General features: G+C 42.9%; 1 protein-coding gene across 1 annotated transcript in view; it reads left to right on the forward strand.

Moving 5' to 3' along the window:
- The window catches only part of LOC308330866 (contactin-associated protein-like 5), a gene marked incomplete at both ends in the record, with an annotated part of 85,057 nt that overhangs the window by 31,857 nt on the left and 36,002 nt on the right, over positions 1-17,198 (forward strand). The window contains 6 exons of the mRNA XM_080785940.1: positions 5,464-5,667; positions 6,474-6,658; positions 7,558-7,701; positions 10,401-10,689; positions 16,545-16,688; positions 16,860-17,019. Of these exons, the coding sequence (XP_080642066.1) occupies positions 5,464-5,667; positions 6,474-6,658; positions 7,558-7,701; positions 10,401-10,689; positions 16,545-16,688; positions 16,860-17,019 (1,126 nt within the window). The remainder of the gene's footprint in view (positions 1-5,463; positions 5,668-6,473; positions 6,659-7,557; positions 7,702-10,400; positions 10,690-16,544; positions 16,689-16,859; positions 17,020-17,198) is intronic.

Below are 17,198 nucleotides of genomic sequence, written 5' to 3' on the forward strand. Positions count from 1 at the left end.
TTCAGACTCATAGGGGACCTGCACATCATATTCTAAAGTGTACGTAAGGAGTCTGGATCTCAGGCTGTGTTCAGACTCATAGGGGACCTGCACATCATAATCTAAAGTGTACGTAAGGAGTCTGGCCTAGCTGGCCAAGTCATCAGTACAAATCTGAAAAATCAATCCAGAAACTCTCAAACCTGAGAAGAGAAGTCGTAACGTTTCTTAGAGTTTCTGTTTCTTTAAAAATAATTATATTATATATTACTAGCCCTTACCCGTTGTGAGATATTTGCCCCCCCTTGTGGCCATGGGGGTACTGCGCCCGGTGCGTTTTTAATTCACTAATAAATTAATTCATAATCATTAATGTGTCAAATAAAAAAAAGGGCTTCGTTACGCCCTCCATATTCATATGGTCAATGCCTGTGTGAAAAGTGGGAGCGATTGGTGCAGGCAATGAGGAGCTACGGCGGTGTTTCTGACACACAGACACTCAGACATTGTTAGAATTATACAGACACTAAGACATTGTTAGAATTATAGTATGATATACTTATACAGAAATAAACACAAAATGTTTTCAGAAATGTGTTAAATTGCCATGAACAAGTTGGAAAAGCACTGCTCTAATCACTTCATGTAGTAGTTTGTTTCTCAGCTGATTGTACAACCCATGTCGCTTGACCTCTGTAAGGAGGTCAGAGTCAAACATCATGTCCAGATGTTAATACAATATAATTTATACAATTGGGGGTGGTTGCATGTATTTGTCTCCCTGCTCTTCTATTGACACATTTTGACCTGATGGTCAAAGATTCAGTTAATTTCCTGGGCAAGAAGGCATGCTCTATTTAGTCTATTAGCTCAATGGGGAAAAAATAGAACATGTGAAAACCTGGTTCAAATCCGGAGTGGAAGAGGAAAGTTATATAATGCAGCTAAGCTTTAGAGGAAGATAAAGCAGTTCTACTGCTTTTAGAACAGTTTTGCAAGAAGAGGGAGAGAAAGAGATAGGCAGAGAGAGAGAGAGAGAGAGGTACTGTAGCAAGCATGATGACACCAAACATCACATCAAACCAACATGAGTTTTCTGGTCGAGTCCCTCTCTGACCTTGATTTCTCCAAAGCCATTAATCCTCTCGCTTTACGATATAGGAGGAAGCACGGCTGGGCAAACATTTGAAGGTTTAGTATGTCTATATAATCTAACGATTGTGGGAATTCTGGCGATTTAAGTATTGCAGGGGGGGGTGGGGGGGGGGGCAGTTGTGGGAAACAAGGCAAAAACTTTCCCAATTTAGAGTGATGTGTGTGTGTGTGTGTGTGTGTGTGTTTGCGTGTTTGCATGTGTGTCGGTGCAAGTGCCAAAATGGATTAGCATAATTTCCAAACTGAACATAACAGATTTTAGATAAGGTCATCAAAGGAATTATCAGACATGTTGAATTATGATAACATCCACAACGGCAATTTACAAATAAGGGGGATCTTGAAATATGTGTCCTCTTCTCAGTACAACCATGGGATCTCAAAATATTCACTCATATTTCAACATTAACGCTGCACTAGGAAAAGTGCTGCGTTAATGTTGTTTTTGCACGCATCCTGACATTTTGATTCTAGAGCCAGCCTTGTACAGAGGTAATCAGGTTATTATTTTATTATGGATATGGTTTTCCGGGTTATTTATGCTGCTAGCATGCATAAGGCACAGCTGAGCTGAACACTGGGATAAAAAGCTGTGTGTTATAGCGTTGAATACAACTATTTTGTGTACAGTAAATAGTTACATTGTGTATTTTGAGCTGAGAAATTGGGAATTCTGTAACTAAATTACCTTCGTTATTGTCAATACTTTTCTCCTATTTATCGGTATAACAATGAACATTTTGACAAAAGGTTCTGAAGGTTTTGACAAAAAATAACATCTTTCCTTTTTACATCTATTAATAATATCACTTAGCATTAAAAGCATAGTGTTTTGCCGCTTGGTTGGGGGAGCAGTTGCAATGTCCTCCCATAGGTTTGGAATTGCTGTACTACAACTATAAGAATTAACAAATGATGCTGAGAAGCAGTGACATAATGCTTCATTATAATCCCAACAACACACAGAATGTGCTCTTTTACATATTGGTCCTGTGTTTCTTTGTTGACTCATCTTTCTGCAGTTCCTACCCCGCTGATAAAAAATATAAAAAATTAAATATAGCTGCACAGGGGGCAACAATGAGCTGTAAAAGTGTCTGGCATTTTGTGAGATACGAGGAAAAGCGCTGAGCAGGCGCGGTGGCTGGCTAGCATTGACAGTGACACAGTAACATTAATGGAGCCAGACCGTAACACGTCCTACGAGCCAGTGGAGGAGCCAGCTCGGCTCGAGCCATGATCCCCCTAAACATAAATTGATGCTGACTCCATATATCAACTAATTGTGTTTTCTTCACAATATTACAATGTCACACTAAAGTATAACAAACACAGCAAACCAAGACGCTCACAACACGTTGCGGGGAGGTGACAGACCCACGTTGTGGACTTGCATAGATCAGCAATTCCTTGCTATTGAAATGAAAACTTTTTGAAAGTAACTATGTTGTGTGCCTGTGGGTATTTGGCAAATGGAAAGAGCTTGTGACAAAATAATAACTATTGAATCCAGGGGTCCTTGAGACGGGTCACCAGAAAATGTGTATACAGCATCATTTTAACCACTTTATCCATTATCTACTGATCAAAAATAGCAGTTATCCATTATCTACTGATCAAAAATAGCAGATCTACAAGCTCAGAGTGTGTCACTTTGTGCCACGCTGCAATCTTGTACATGTGCTATCTTTGAACAACTTTTGAAAAATCTTGAATAATGTAACATTGTTTAACACAGATCTCCCGGCGTGGTCCCTGCAGGCATAAGACATTTTCAGATGGGGGGACATGTCCGTGGCTAAAGAGACACACAACGTTTTCACCCGACAGTGACAAAACGTAGGAAGGAAGTCACTGGGCGGGGAGTCACCTTCCACGCCTCTGTCACACAATCACAAAGCAACGCTAAGTCACTAACTGATGAGCCTGTGAATTACCAAATTAAGAAAGACAGTTCTAATTATCCCTGAGCGAGCAGTTTCATAACCGCCGACCGATTCACTGCGTGAGTCTCTTGTATTATGCATGTGGGAGGGATGAGACGAGCGAATGCTGTTAAAGTGCAGCCCTGAACAGCATATTGTTGGAACCTTGATATAAGAATGAGGAAAAGAACATGAAAATGGAGTCGTAAGATTTCAAAGGAAGACGTCATTTCTCAAACTCTTTTGATTAATCCTTGATGATTAGAGACATTCGAGCGATGAATCACGCAAGCAGCAGAGCGAGACAAAAGGGAGGGAGGAATACAGTTCAAGAGGCAGACAGACGGAGAGAGAGAAACAAAGACGGATAGCAAGGAGAGGAACAGGGGAGAGATATGAGAGAGAAAGAGAGAGAGATGGACGCACACAGAGACAGACAGAAAGCATTGCTATTCAGCTCTCATAGTATCGCATTACAGACCGGCAATCCATAAATTCATGAATCTATGCATGAGTGTCTCTGGAGCAGAATTATATCTAGGTAAAGCTGGGGGGAAAAAAACTAAAAACTAATAACTGGTCTCAACCATGTACAGGACACAGGGAATCAATTGAGGCTACAGGCAAAATACCTGTGCGTGTTGGGGATTCTCTCCATTTCTGTCATGGCGTTTTCCCCTATACCAGTTCTGTGGCGTTAGCTTTAACCCAAAACATCTACATATAGTTTTGCATACAGCACCGCTGTACAACGGTGTAGTAAAATCCGCATTGTCAATTTGCCTCAGAGAGTCACAGACTGTATACACTCTCTGACTTACAAATGAATAAATCAATGCTGAAGATTTTAACTGTCTGTGGCGGTCATGCGCTGAACCCTGAAGCCATGATACCTTAAATGAAATTGACTTGTAAATGACAAGGAAGTGTATCGTAGTGAATCTTGTGTTACATCTACCAGCAGTTAATTGCCTTTCATATCCCATTATTTATTCATTTATTCGTGTTCATAATGACAGTGTACTGTAATGCTGAAAACAGACATGTCATTTTGCGGGAGATTGTACACGTATAGATTTACATACAGTACACAGTGAAGGCGTTTAAGAGACACTCGACAGTGACCTACAGCCAGCCCACTGAGAGGAATAAGCTCATATTTCTAGGCCTGTCACAATCACGGCATGTTCCTTGACGATTGTCGCACAAATAGTTGCGATTAGTGATTTGATTGTGTTTTTGGCACTGAACATTGCAACATACAGTAATATAAAAAAATACATTTGTATTTCTTTGTATACAAAATCACACCTGTGTGAAGTGAGCGGTGCAACTGTACCGTGTGGGGGTACAGTTAATTTCAATTAAAATAGTGGAAATAGTTTGTGACACATTGTGAGTACACAGTTTTATTTATTATTTTTTCAATTTTTCAACATGTAATCAATTATTATGATTGTAAAGATTCTGCAAAATAATTGTGATTATCTCAAATAATTGCGCTTGGGCAATTATGTATTAATTGCAACAGGCCTATATGTATACCTGGAACACAACATGAATGCACACCATGCAGACGACAGAGAATGCAGAGATAATCACCGTTTTGTTTTCATTTTCACTTGCTACTTGCAATGAGCATAATGGAGGAACAATCTCCCTAATAGACTCATTTGAAAAGCTAGTACATAGCTTCACAGTTAACTAACACTACAATCTAATCTGCTAGAGCATCTCTTTACGGCTCGGCTCTACTGTATACGAGGGTGTGTGTGTGTGTGTGTGTGTGTGTGTGTGTGTGTGTGTGTGTGTGTGTGTGTGTGTGTGTGTGTGTGTGTGTGTGTGTGTGTGTGTGTGTGTGTGTGTGTGTGTGTGTGTGTGTGTGTGTGTGTGTGTGTGTGTGTGTGTGTGTGTGTGTGTGTGTGTGTGTGTGTGTGTGTGTGTGTGTGTGTGTGTGTGTGTGTGTGTGTGTGTGTGTGTGTGTGTGTGTGTGTGTGTGTGTGTTGTGCGTACGTGCGGGTGTGCGTGTCGGTCCCTCTTTTGAGCTTGTAGAACGGCTATTTTCAGTTCGCAACACACACACTATATTACTTTAAGATTAAAGAGTACTTGAATTGGCAGAACATTATGTTAAGAAGCATCTCCCATGAAACCCTATAATGGTCTTGAATATTCCATGAAAGCAAAAGCTCAATCTGTGATTTCTTCAACTGATTGCTGTGCTGGGGTCATTTTAACTTTACTCAGGCTTTTGTGAGCATCTCAGACTGTTTTGGAGTTGCTTGGTTAAGTATTTTTATTTTATTGAAATGTTAATGTTAATGTCACTCATAAGGACAATATCAGTCACCAGAGCCAACGACGTGTGTTTTATTCTATGTGTTTCTTCTGTGTTCTTCTCAAGAGTCCGACGTGGCAGACTTTGACGGCCGGAGCTCTCTGCTGTACCGGTTCAACCAGAAGTCCATGTCCACGGTGAAGGACGTGATCTCTCTGCGCTTCAAGAGCCGCCAGGCCGAGGGGGTGCTGCTGCACGGGGAGGGGCAGAGGGGGGATTACATCACCCTGGAGCTGCACCGCGCCAAGCTGGCGCTCTACCTCAACCTGGGTGAGAGTTAACTGTTCTTTACCTCAACCTGGGTGAGAGTTAACTGTTCTTTACCTCAACCTGGGTGAGAGTTAACTGTTCTTTACCTCAACCTGGGTGAGAGTTAACTGTTCTTTACCTCAACCTGGGTGAGAGTTAACTGTTCTTTACCTCAACCTGGGTGAGAGTTAACTGTTCTTTACCTCAACCTGGGTCAGAGTCAACAGATTATGTAGAAACCGTATGGGTGAGAGGATGGGAGGGGTTGGCGTTGGTCCCTTCATATGTTTTTACAGTGTATGGGTGATAGGTGGGAGGGGTTGGGGTTGGTCCCTTCATATGTTTTTACAGTGTATGGGTGATAGATGGGAGGGGTTGGCGTTGGTCCCTTCATATGTTTTTACAGTGTATGGGTGAGAGGATGGGAGGGGAGGGAGGGGGGGTCACACTTAACTGCTCTCAGGGGGATGAAAGGATGGATTGATGGGCCCGTTTTAAGCGATCGGCGTCATGGGAGAGGTCCTGCACGATTTACAGTAGCTGTGTGTGTGTGTGTGTGTGTGTGTGTGTGTGTGTGTGTGTGTGTGTGTGTGTGTGTGTGTGTGTGTGTGTGTGTGTGTGTGTGTGTGTGTGCGTGTGTGCGTGCACGCGCGTGTGTGGGTGGGTGTGTGGCTTTTCCAATCACCACTGGAACATAACTCTCTGTCTCTTCCTCTCTGTATCTATCCATCATTCTATCATTTTATCTACCGGTATCTATCTAAGGGTTCACTCAAAGATCAGCGGAGGTTGTTCAGAGTGGTTACAGGATTGTTGTTGTTTTGCAGATGACACCAGGCTGAGGTTCAGCAGTGGTCGTGTGGCCGTCACACTGGGCAGTCTTCTAGATGACCAGCACTGGCACTCTGTCCTGGTGGAGCGCTTCAACAAGCAGGTCAACCTCACTGTGGACTCTCACACGCAGCACTTCCGCACCAAGGGAGAGGGAGACTCCCTGGATGTGGACTACGAGGTGCATGGGTTTCGTCATATGGGAGAATAGAAGCAGTTCCACAGACTGCTCATTACAGCTTGGCCCATTTTTTTATTTTTATTGCAGTATAGAATGTACAATTACACAAGGATAACTAAAAATGGTAACACAAAAAAAGCCTTGATTGGCATATTATTTCAATTGTGGTCCGATGCCAGACTGTTGTGTCCAATCCTGATTTTGGAACATTTTGAAATTAATTTGAAAAATGGTGGCTTTTAATGGTTCTGAAGTAACTGTAGCTGCTGTCCATGGTTCTGAAGTAACTGTAGCTGCTGTCCATGGTTCTGAAGTAATTGTAGCTGCTGTCCATGGTTCTGAAGTAACTGCCACTGCAACTGCTGTCCAGGAGGGTTACTTATGACCCCTGGCCAGGCCCCTGGGGGCCACATGTGGTCCCTGGTGTGGCTACTCTGATGGTAGACACCGGAACAATTTATGTGCCAACTGTGGTGTGGATCAGAGCAACAGCGCACGGTCGAGCCAGCCTCCCGCAATTTGAATAAAGGCTAGGATAGTGAACAAGTGAGCAAACAAGTAAATCTAAAGTACACCAAAACATAACTTAAGCCCTATACAAAACAAATTGAGGTGTAGGGTATCCAGCTGAATGCAAAATCTCTGAGTTTTGATTCAGTGGAGTGAAGCTGTTTGTTCAGCGTCTGTGTCACATTGAAAGGCTTACTGTACATTTGACTGAATGACTGAATGACTGACTGGTGCAGTATAAGTGCAGTATGTAAAAGGTGACACCAAAACAAAAACAATAAGATGAGTCTAAAGGCTTTAAAAATATGGATTTTATTTTTTGGGATCCAAAAGTAAATTGTGTTACAAGCTCTAAATCCTTTTAGTAATCTTTGTTAATTTCTTCAAAGCTGAGCTTCGGGGGCATCCCTCTGCCTGGCAAGCCTGGCACCTTCCTCAGGAAGAACTTCCACGGCTGCATCGAGAACCTCTACTACAACGGCATCAACATCATAGACCTGGCCAAGAGACGCAAGCCACAGATATACAGCGTGGTGAGTGACTTACTTTATAGTACCAGTAAGACACCTGAGGGCGAGGTCGCGTGCACGCATCCGCCTCGTTGACGGCAGACTGTTGGGCGAGCGCTGACGCTTTGGTATGGGGGGTCAGATCAACATGGAATGAATTATGTACTGGCCATATAAGGAGCATGTCTTGACTGTACAAGGTTTGATGAAGTCAGATCAATATACTGTATGGAATGTCAGAACAGGTCAGCTCCATACAGTATGTGGAGATCTAAGTGTGATAACGGGGACATTGTCTTGAGTGTACAGGGTTTGATGAGGGCCCAGGTAGGGCCGGGCCTTAAGTTCCAGGCCTGTTTTCCCCGGCTGCCGGGCGCGGCTGCACTAATAACTTTGGGGCAGGCCCATTTAGAGTTTGAAATTTGAATGCACAGGTATAAATCAAAAGGGAGACATTGAAGATGAAGGATGGATGGGGAACGATCAACAAATGGAATGTCGGAACAGGTTCTGAAATATATCCATATATCTAAGGGTCTAAGAGTTTGAGTTTTGAGGTCAGATGTGGAGTTGCTGGCCAATAGTGATGACATCAGGGATCTCCTGGGCTTAGCTGCGACAGCAGGTCGCATTTACTATGACATCAGGGTCTCCACAACTCCATCCTTGATGATGATGATGCCACCAGGTCATACGACACACTAACTGACAGGAAATGCTTTATTCCATAGTTAACTGCGACCTTCGGTCGCAAATAACTTTCTATCTACTGTATGCGACAACTGCACCCCTCCACTGCATGCTCACTATGGACTGTACCTAAGTACATTTACTTGACTACATGTACTTCAGCACTTTTTAACGTTCACTCCACTACATTTCAAAGACTCAATATTGTACTTTTGACTACACTACATGTGTTGGAATGGAAAAGGCAAACATAATGAATTAACCACTTTTAACGTTGATCTACAAGCTCACAGCGTGTTGCAATGTGACCCATTGTGATCTTGTAGATCTGCTATTTGCTATTATTATTTTTTAAGCAAATGTACACACAGATATACAGCATGGTGAGAATGCACACTTTATTAAACCACCTTTCAACAAGTCATTAGGTGTTCACGTCTCACAAGGGGCTTGTTATAGAGCCCTTTGTGTAATACTCAGCAAGGGGTAAAAGGATATTTTTGCAATGAGCACGGTTTTAATTGCCGTTACAGTGAGATCCCACATGTACCCAAAACTGTGAGCGGATCTCAAGTAATCACATTTTAGATTTGAAACAGTCACCTGGATTTAAGGGATTCGAGGGCAGAAATTGCCTTACCTTGGATCGGTGGGTGGTTTGGGGGGACAAATCTATTTCTGCTTCATCATTTCGTTCCGTCTGATCCCGACTACACTGTGTCATTAAGTTCTAAATCTATGAATGGATTTAGCCCGGGGCACAAGCTATCATTCAGACACTCTTCACCACCACCCTCCCTCTGCACAAAGCAAGACGACAGGCCAAAGAGGCACATTTCATTCCAGACGCCCTCGCCCTTCCACCTCACTGATTGCCATGTTAAAGGGCCTTAAACTTACAAGAGAAAGCAAGAAAGAGAGCGATGAAGAGAGAGAGAGAGGAGAGAGAGAGAGAGACTTTAGAGAGGCTGGACAATTTTGAGCACTGACTACCATGATGGAATCTGTAATGGAATTTCAATGTGGAATTCTTCCCCAGGTGTTTGGGAGGGCATCACATTGAGAAGAAAAGCACCATGATTGCTCTTCACTGCCTTAAGGGCACCAGGACTGATAGGATTCTGACCTCAATTGACATGACTGGTTTTTGGGGAGCATGTACCTAACGCAACCCCCGTTGCCACCCAAATTAAACGTGTATTTTGGGTTTTATTCATTTCTCAGCCAAACAGCCTGCAGTACTGAGTATTGATTGGCTGCAACACCACAATATCAGAGATTTGTCTTGGGATGAAGATCTTTTTTTTAATCTTATTTTTTTGGTGTTTCTGCTTCTTGCTACTTGCAATTCTCCATATTTCCAGGACTTAAAACATGACGTTTAGAAGTGCTCACTAAAATTCCAATCATGTGGAAAGGATAGAACGCATACTTAATTTGACCAGCCTGTGATGTTAATCATCTATGACGTCGGTCTGCTATGATACAGTCTCTGTCGGACAGAAACCTCTTATCTCCATTTTAACTGTATGTGTTTATTGTAAATTAACGCCCTACTTAAATACTACAGCGTCACACAAAAGCATCAAAAGCAACCGATACAAGCTCGAAATGTGGTGCGAAGAGACACGCTTTGAGCTTGTAATTTAAAATTAAATTCTGAACATTTACAGTTTAGGGCGTATGAGGTTTCCCCCCAACAGAGACATACAGTATATATCCATGATGTTTGACTCCAAAAAAGTATATATATATATATATATATATATATATACACCCTGTGAAGGTGCCAAAGACGGTTGTACTTCTTTGGCAGTAATCACTAGAAATTTGCCGCTAGCTATGGACACAGGTGTTTGTGCGTGCGTGCGTGCATGTGTGCGTGCATGCGTGCGTGACTGCACACACATACAGAATTGGTTGATGGTCCAGTGAATGACTACTGTGCTATTCATATTCATATGCATAATGTTGGTGAACAACATTATGTATAAGTAAGCATATTTGTCTCTCTCTCTGTCTCTGGTCCCCAGGGCAACGTGACCTTCTCGTGCTCGGACCCCCAGCTGGTGGCCTCCACCTTCCTGAGCTCCAGCAGCAGCTTCCTGTCGCTCCCGGCAACAACAGCGACCACGGCGGCGGCGTCTGCCGGCACGGCGGGCTTCTCCGTGCGTTTCCAGTTCCGTACGTGGAACCCAGACGGCCTGCTGCTCTCCGCCCGGCTGGCCCCGGAGCCCCAGAGACTTGAGCTGCAGATCAGCAGCAGCCGGATACGCCTGACCCTGCACACCTCCACCCAGCACACATCTGAGGTCTCCACCGGTGAGGGGCGCACGCACGCACGCACGCACAAATATCTATAAAGGGAACGTGATGTCACGCCATTGAAAGTAATAGCGAAACCCTCCCGGGTGGGCGGGCGGACGGATGGACGGACAGACAGACATACAGACCAATATGACTAGGAGAAGGAGACAGAGTGAATGTTTACAGAGTAATGTTTACTGTGGTAATTGGAATACACACACACACACGCACACACACACGCACACACACACACACACACACACGCACACACACGCACGCACACGCACGCACACGCACACACACACACACACACACACACACACACACACACACAGAGGAAGACAGAGACTTAAAGCTAGAGGCAGAGACAGAGAGAGAGGGAGTGGAGAACGAGTGGAGACAGAAGAGAGAGTGGGACAAATACAGCGAAAATTGTATCCTTATCACCTACCATTACCTTTCTCCTCAATAAACCCGGACCGTTCTTAATCTCCTTGGAATTACTTGAAGAGAAATGTGCTCCTCAGCGGGCCGCCTCTTTCATAAGGGGCTGCATGGAGGAATTGCCATTCACAGATAACACAGATAATCATGTTTGATTGTAGAAGCCAGACTCTCAGCAGATGGCGGGCACTGAGAAATATATGCAGACAGCATGGGCCGCTGCGTGAAACCTATTCAACATAAAGGGCCGGTGATCAATCAAAATTCACAACCCACACTTTAGTTGGAGGCTCGACACCTTGTGCCAAATTAAACTTTTATTCGATAAAAGCATGTGCAGTCACCGGATCTACTGACAGACATTTATTGTACTGTAGATGTGATGTGAAAAAGTGGGCAGCCGCAGTCAGTATATAAGGCTCTGCTGTCAGTGGTCCTTTATGCATTGTAATGTTTTCTGTGTAATAGGATTAATGATTAAGATTCTGCGAAGTACTTAGTGTGTTTAATCTCTTTAATAGAACATGTCTAAATGATTAACCACATTAACACATTTCTTTTCTACTTTTTCAAAAATCGCTGAATAACCAACAAGCTCACAAAGCATTGCATTTATGATGAAATATATAGGCCTAGGGCTTACTGTAGCCGGTTAATCAGTCCCTCATCTTTATCAGCACTGACAGTATACGTATAATGCATGGACTGGACATTGACAACACTTTGTTAATGCAATACCCCTTGTTACAACAGGAAGATTGATAGCAGTTATCAGCCAAATTATGGATATGCCTAATGTCCCTAATGTCAAAAGATGCTATAAGAGTTTCCAAATTTCCATTAGAATCCTATAGGATTATTAAATTCCTATTATAATCCATATAGGATTTTAAAATATTCCAATATTATTCCTATAGGATTATGAATTTCTATAATAATCTGGTAGGAGTATGCAGATGTTCCAAAAGAATGCTATATAGGATTTTGAACTCCTATAAGAATCCGGTAAGAGTTTTACGATGTTCCAAATTGCTAATAATTTCGGTCACCTCTATCATTGTTGTTGAAATCCCATTGAAACATGTTCTCCCCACTCTATAGAACAAAAAAATGAAAACTCCCAGTTACGTCACAGAAAATGTCACAGTACCAAGTGCCTGAAGTATGCCCTACATTTGGACATGCCTAATGTCACAATAGTGCCATCACTACTGCTAGCTGACTGACATGCATCTAATGGGTACCAAAACATCTGAACGTCTCTTCTCTGTCAGCACAATATCCCCAGCAACGCCCGGAGGGGCAAGCTGATTCCTGCTTGTAATGCGATAAGAATGTGCTGCTAAAAGAAAAAGTTAAATTTAAAGTTAAATTTAAATTATTAAGAATGAAACCATGTCTAGCATTGATACTTTATTCATCCCTGTTCCAACATTGGATTGTTGCACACAGCAGCATTATCATTTTGACTGACTTGATTTAAAAGACCATCATCAACTTCATGGATTTGAAACCCTGAAAGTTGAGCAGACCAATCAATTCAACGAAGGAAACCATGTTTACCGTCCAGTGTCCACTGTTAGCAGTCATCCGTTCTGAATTGATAATGTCTCAGTTTGAAAATGAAACCGTAGAACCGTTTAAAGAGCAGTGTGGTGGCCATGTTAGACAGAGGATCTGACCACAGATGTAGAGACATCTGTGGTTTTGGTCAAAATATTGAACTATTACCTGCAGTACAGAAACTCTCATTAGCTTTTGTTTGTTAGGAGTTTGTTGTGTTGCAGATACTCATTTTGAAACCTACTATAGAGCAGGTTGCAAAATTAGTCTGACTGAGATTATCTCTTAGGCTAATTCATTTGAGAAAGGCTACTAGCACAAATGATCTGCTATACAGATAAGTAATCTGTATAAAGTTTGAGCAAAGCTTTCACCACAAAGTGTACAAGTAAAGGGTTTCCCCTGCAGGGTCTCATGTGAAGATATTGACAAGACTTCGCTACAAAACTGTTACAACTAAACATTGTTTTGCTTAAGTTTTAGGTTTTTACTTACCATCAAAAGTAGCAGATCGACAAGCTCGGAATGTGGCCTATTAAAGTTTTGGCCTATTACATTTTCCACCCGACAGAGACGAAAAGCAACACTGGAGCCGTATAAATGTGAAGCTGATAAATGGGCAAATAAATGCTATCAGAATGGCATTTGAAGTGTTCAGGTGCTTATCCCAAAGTGTTGCTGGAGTTCAAGGGCTCAACAACGAAATGATTCAGTAATCTGTAAAAACTGTCATTACTGTCATCATCACTGGTCAAATGTCTTGTGATGTCTAACCCGATGTCTTACCCGACATTGCTGTCGGGTACAAACCTTGTACAGTATGTCTTTTTCAATTCTTTGTTAAATGTTTCTATTTTTGTTAAAAAAAATCGTAAAATGCCCTATTTTCATGGTCGGGTTTCATGTTCGTCTACATTCCGGCTGCCACCCGTCTCTCCGGTGGTCACCAGACTATTCCTGGTTTTCACGTAGTCTATTCCTATGAGTCACTATAAATAGAATAACTAAAACAAAAATACATTGCATGGATGCACCTGGGACGTATCCTCAGTGATGTATCCCAAGGTCATCGGGGTTTCGGTTCTCCCAACATCATACCCCTCACTCAGGTGACTCAGCCGGGGTGATCAAGTCACCCCGGCTGGGTCGCTGTTTGTATTTGTGCACTCTCAGGTAGCATATTCTCCAAGCCATTATATGTCACTCCTCACGCACAGCTGTCGGTTGTGGTGTTGACATTGGTTTGGCAGGTACAAAGAACATCTCTCATGTGTCAAAATCGGGGGGGTCTGCGGATCGTTGGGTCCAACGGGGGTCCCCGCAGGGCACGGATGTCGGCGTGGGGGTCCGAATGTGTTACCGTTAAATCAGTGGGTGTGCTCTGCTGCGCACGACCGTTTAGACTATTATTATTATTATTATTATATGGCATTAAACGTGTCTGGTTGCGTCCCCCCCTCTATGGGTTTCGTAGAAAGGCAGCCAATCAGAACTATACGTCAGTATGACGATATGTCAACTCTATGTTGAAGTTTTCATGGGTATTCATAGACTAGTGCTTTTCAAGCCACTGGTAAAAAAAGTAGTTTAGGCCTAACAAAAATTGAGACAAAAATAGAGCCCTAGAGTTCTTTATGTTTACTAAAGAGCTGGAGAGACCGGACAAACACTATAGCAATGATTACTATCAGAAGCTATTAAAAACTAAACCTAAAATACAATATCACTTACAACACCTATGTACGTATGACAAATAGTGGAAATAGCCTATGTACAAGCTCACATTGTGTCACATTGAGTCACATCACATCTGATACACCTTTTTTACATTTTTTTATGCACATACAATGACATAGCCAAAACAGGGATACAAGGGTTCATGTGATTTTAAACAGGTAATGTAGCAAAGTCGTTCCAATTACAGATAAGATCATAGTCGTTTCCTCAATGTGTGTGCGTGTGTGCGTTTGTGTGCATGCTGCAGTGTGCCACCTGAGGGTTGGCCAGTGGCAGGCAGGCTGGCGGCCAATACGAACGGCGGTACATCCCCACTGCTGGTTCGTGCCACCAGAGTCCCTTGTGGCTCCTGTTGCAATGAAACAGGAAATTGAGTGGAAAGAGCGACCCATGCAGGTGCCGGCATAGTCTTCTGGGGGATGAGGCTGATTGTTAGGCATCACTGGCTTCTGATAAGACCCAATGAGCAAAACTGCTGTACTGTTTCCCCCTGGGAGTTCGGGACAAAACGTGACATTCATGGCCCAGATTGGGTGAGAATTTACTCCCCATTTCGGAGCTCAGAGAAGCACATTTTGGGTTTCGGGGGACAGGCATCCCAGTGATCTGGGACTGAGCCTGGCAGGTGTAACTGTCAGTATTATTATTTTAATGGCACCTCTGCATTATTTGACAGCACGGCAGAACGATTCAGGAGAGAAGGGGAGAGAGAGGGGCGGTGACATGTGACATAGGTCACGCGTCGAATCAGACCCCAGAGAGACCCAGTTAGGTAGGTGACTGTACGTGGCGTGCATGCTAACGTAGGTCGAGTGCACGAGGACAACTCCTGCCCGGCATCTCATTTTCATCCCCCAGCAGTCAACCAGGGAAACTTCTTCTGTGACAGGTGTAGTGATGGAAGCGCTATAGTCCATATCATCTCAGTGAGTACATATCACTGAGAGAGACACATTCCCTCTATCTGTTATGGTTCATAGTGGTTTTCAAAGTGGGGTCCGTTTTTGTTTATTTAAATTCAAATTCAATTCATGAGACTATTGTGCCAGTTTAACCACACCAAATGTTTTAAACCATCTGAAAAGAAGAGGGTTGTTTCAATGTTAAAATGTTTCAGAATGATTCCAAAATGTTTCGAGGTTTTTCTAATGTTTAAAAAATAGCCAATCTGCATTGTCTTTTTATTTGTATAAATTAGAGCGAAACCATTTTGCTGGGGACCCCCTGGGCCTCCCTCAAAGGTCGCCTTGGGGGTCCCCCAGACCCCACTTTGAAAACCACCAGCCTTAATTGATGGGCAGATGTTTTGAAAGACAGTGATCCTCATGTGGCATAGTGAATCACTGCCAGGGCCATTAGAGAGAACATTTTCTGCCAGATATGATATGTAAACAACGTACAAACAGACGTTTCATCCCCCAGGTGGGAGTGATGACTAAGCCTGCATAGCAGTCAGTCCCAATCACCATACCAACGGACCCTAGATGTTCCTATATGCCTCCTGTCTGGCCCACACATCTGCATACTGATCTGACGATAGTCTGCCCTCGTCTCATTGCTATTCAAAAAGTTTGACAAAAGAACCCACATCCAAATGAGAAATACGAGGTGCTGCCGACTACAGTGCCGGTGCATTATTCTATTGGCATACTGCCAAGTGATGTTTCGAGTGTACAAAATCTTCTTCTGACTAATATTATATCCATGGCACATTATTTTTGTCTCTGTCTAGCTTGTAGGTCCAAAACCATACGTTTTCAGGAAATTGAAACAAAGAAAACATAAATAAGCTGCATGTTTTCCAATAGTAATAATTATTCTTTGTTATTATTTAGTTACAAGCTGCTTTTCATTGGTTGAATATTTATGTAAACCCACAGACAGATCACTATTACTCTCACTTTATTTTCATCACTTTCTTTTTGTGTGTGATAAGCTCATGAAGTGTTTTGCGATGTGATGCATTGTGAGCTTGTAGATTAACAATTGTTTCCGCTACTTTTGAGTGACACACTACATAAACTATAATAAACTATAAATACAGAGGAGGACTAAACAATAAACACCACTGAGCCTTTGTCATCTTTGTCATAACATATCCAACCCTTCATGTTGTTACTCCTCAGGCCACAGAGTGAACGATGGACTGTGGCACTCCGTGAGCCTGGACACGAGGAATCTGCAGATCAGCCTAACTCTGGACAGCGAGCCAGCCTCCACTATCGAACTGTGGGAGCAGGTGGAACCCTTAGGACAGTTTCACTTCGGAGGTCAGTGGATCAGGAAATACATTTGGTTTGCAATAGCTGATAGAGACCACAAAGTTGTTGTCTTTTCTTTCCGTCAACAAAGACAATGTAAGAGGGATTTAGCAACTATTTTCTTTGTTCAGGAGCATCACGTTATTCCTTCTAAAGGAATTGTCTGCCTCTGTACCACAGGCTGTCCTTCTAGCGGCTGCCAGAATCCCACACTGGCATTCCAGGGGTGCATGCAGCTCATATTCATCAACAGCCAGCCAATAAACCTCCATCACGTCCAGCAGGGACTATTGGGAGCCTACAACCAACTCCAATTTGAGATGTGCAACATAAGAGACAGGTAAAACCATCTCTCAGCTCATGTCAAGCCTCAGGGTATGCAGTCAAAGGGGGAGTATTCCTTGTTAAGCAATCCTTGTCTGGATGCTAATAGTGAATTATCTGTGCCCGGACAGTTTATTCACTGATGGCGTTGCTGTGTCTCTAGAGTATTATAAAGTCACTGACAGCCCGTCCAAT

The sequence above is a fragment of the Protomyctophum bolini genome (assembly GCF_963924005.1).
Source record: "Protomyctophum bolini genome assembly, chromosome: 16".
In the NCBI taxonomy this organism is placed as follows: Eukaryota; Metazoa; Chordata; class Actinopteri; order Myctophiformes; family Myctophidae; genus Protomyctophum; species Protomyctophum bolini.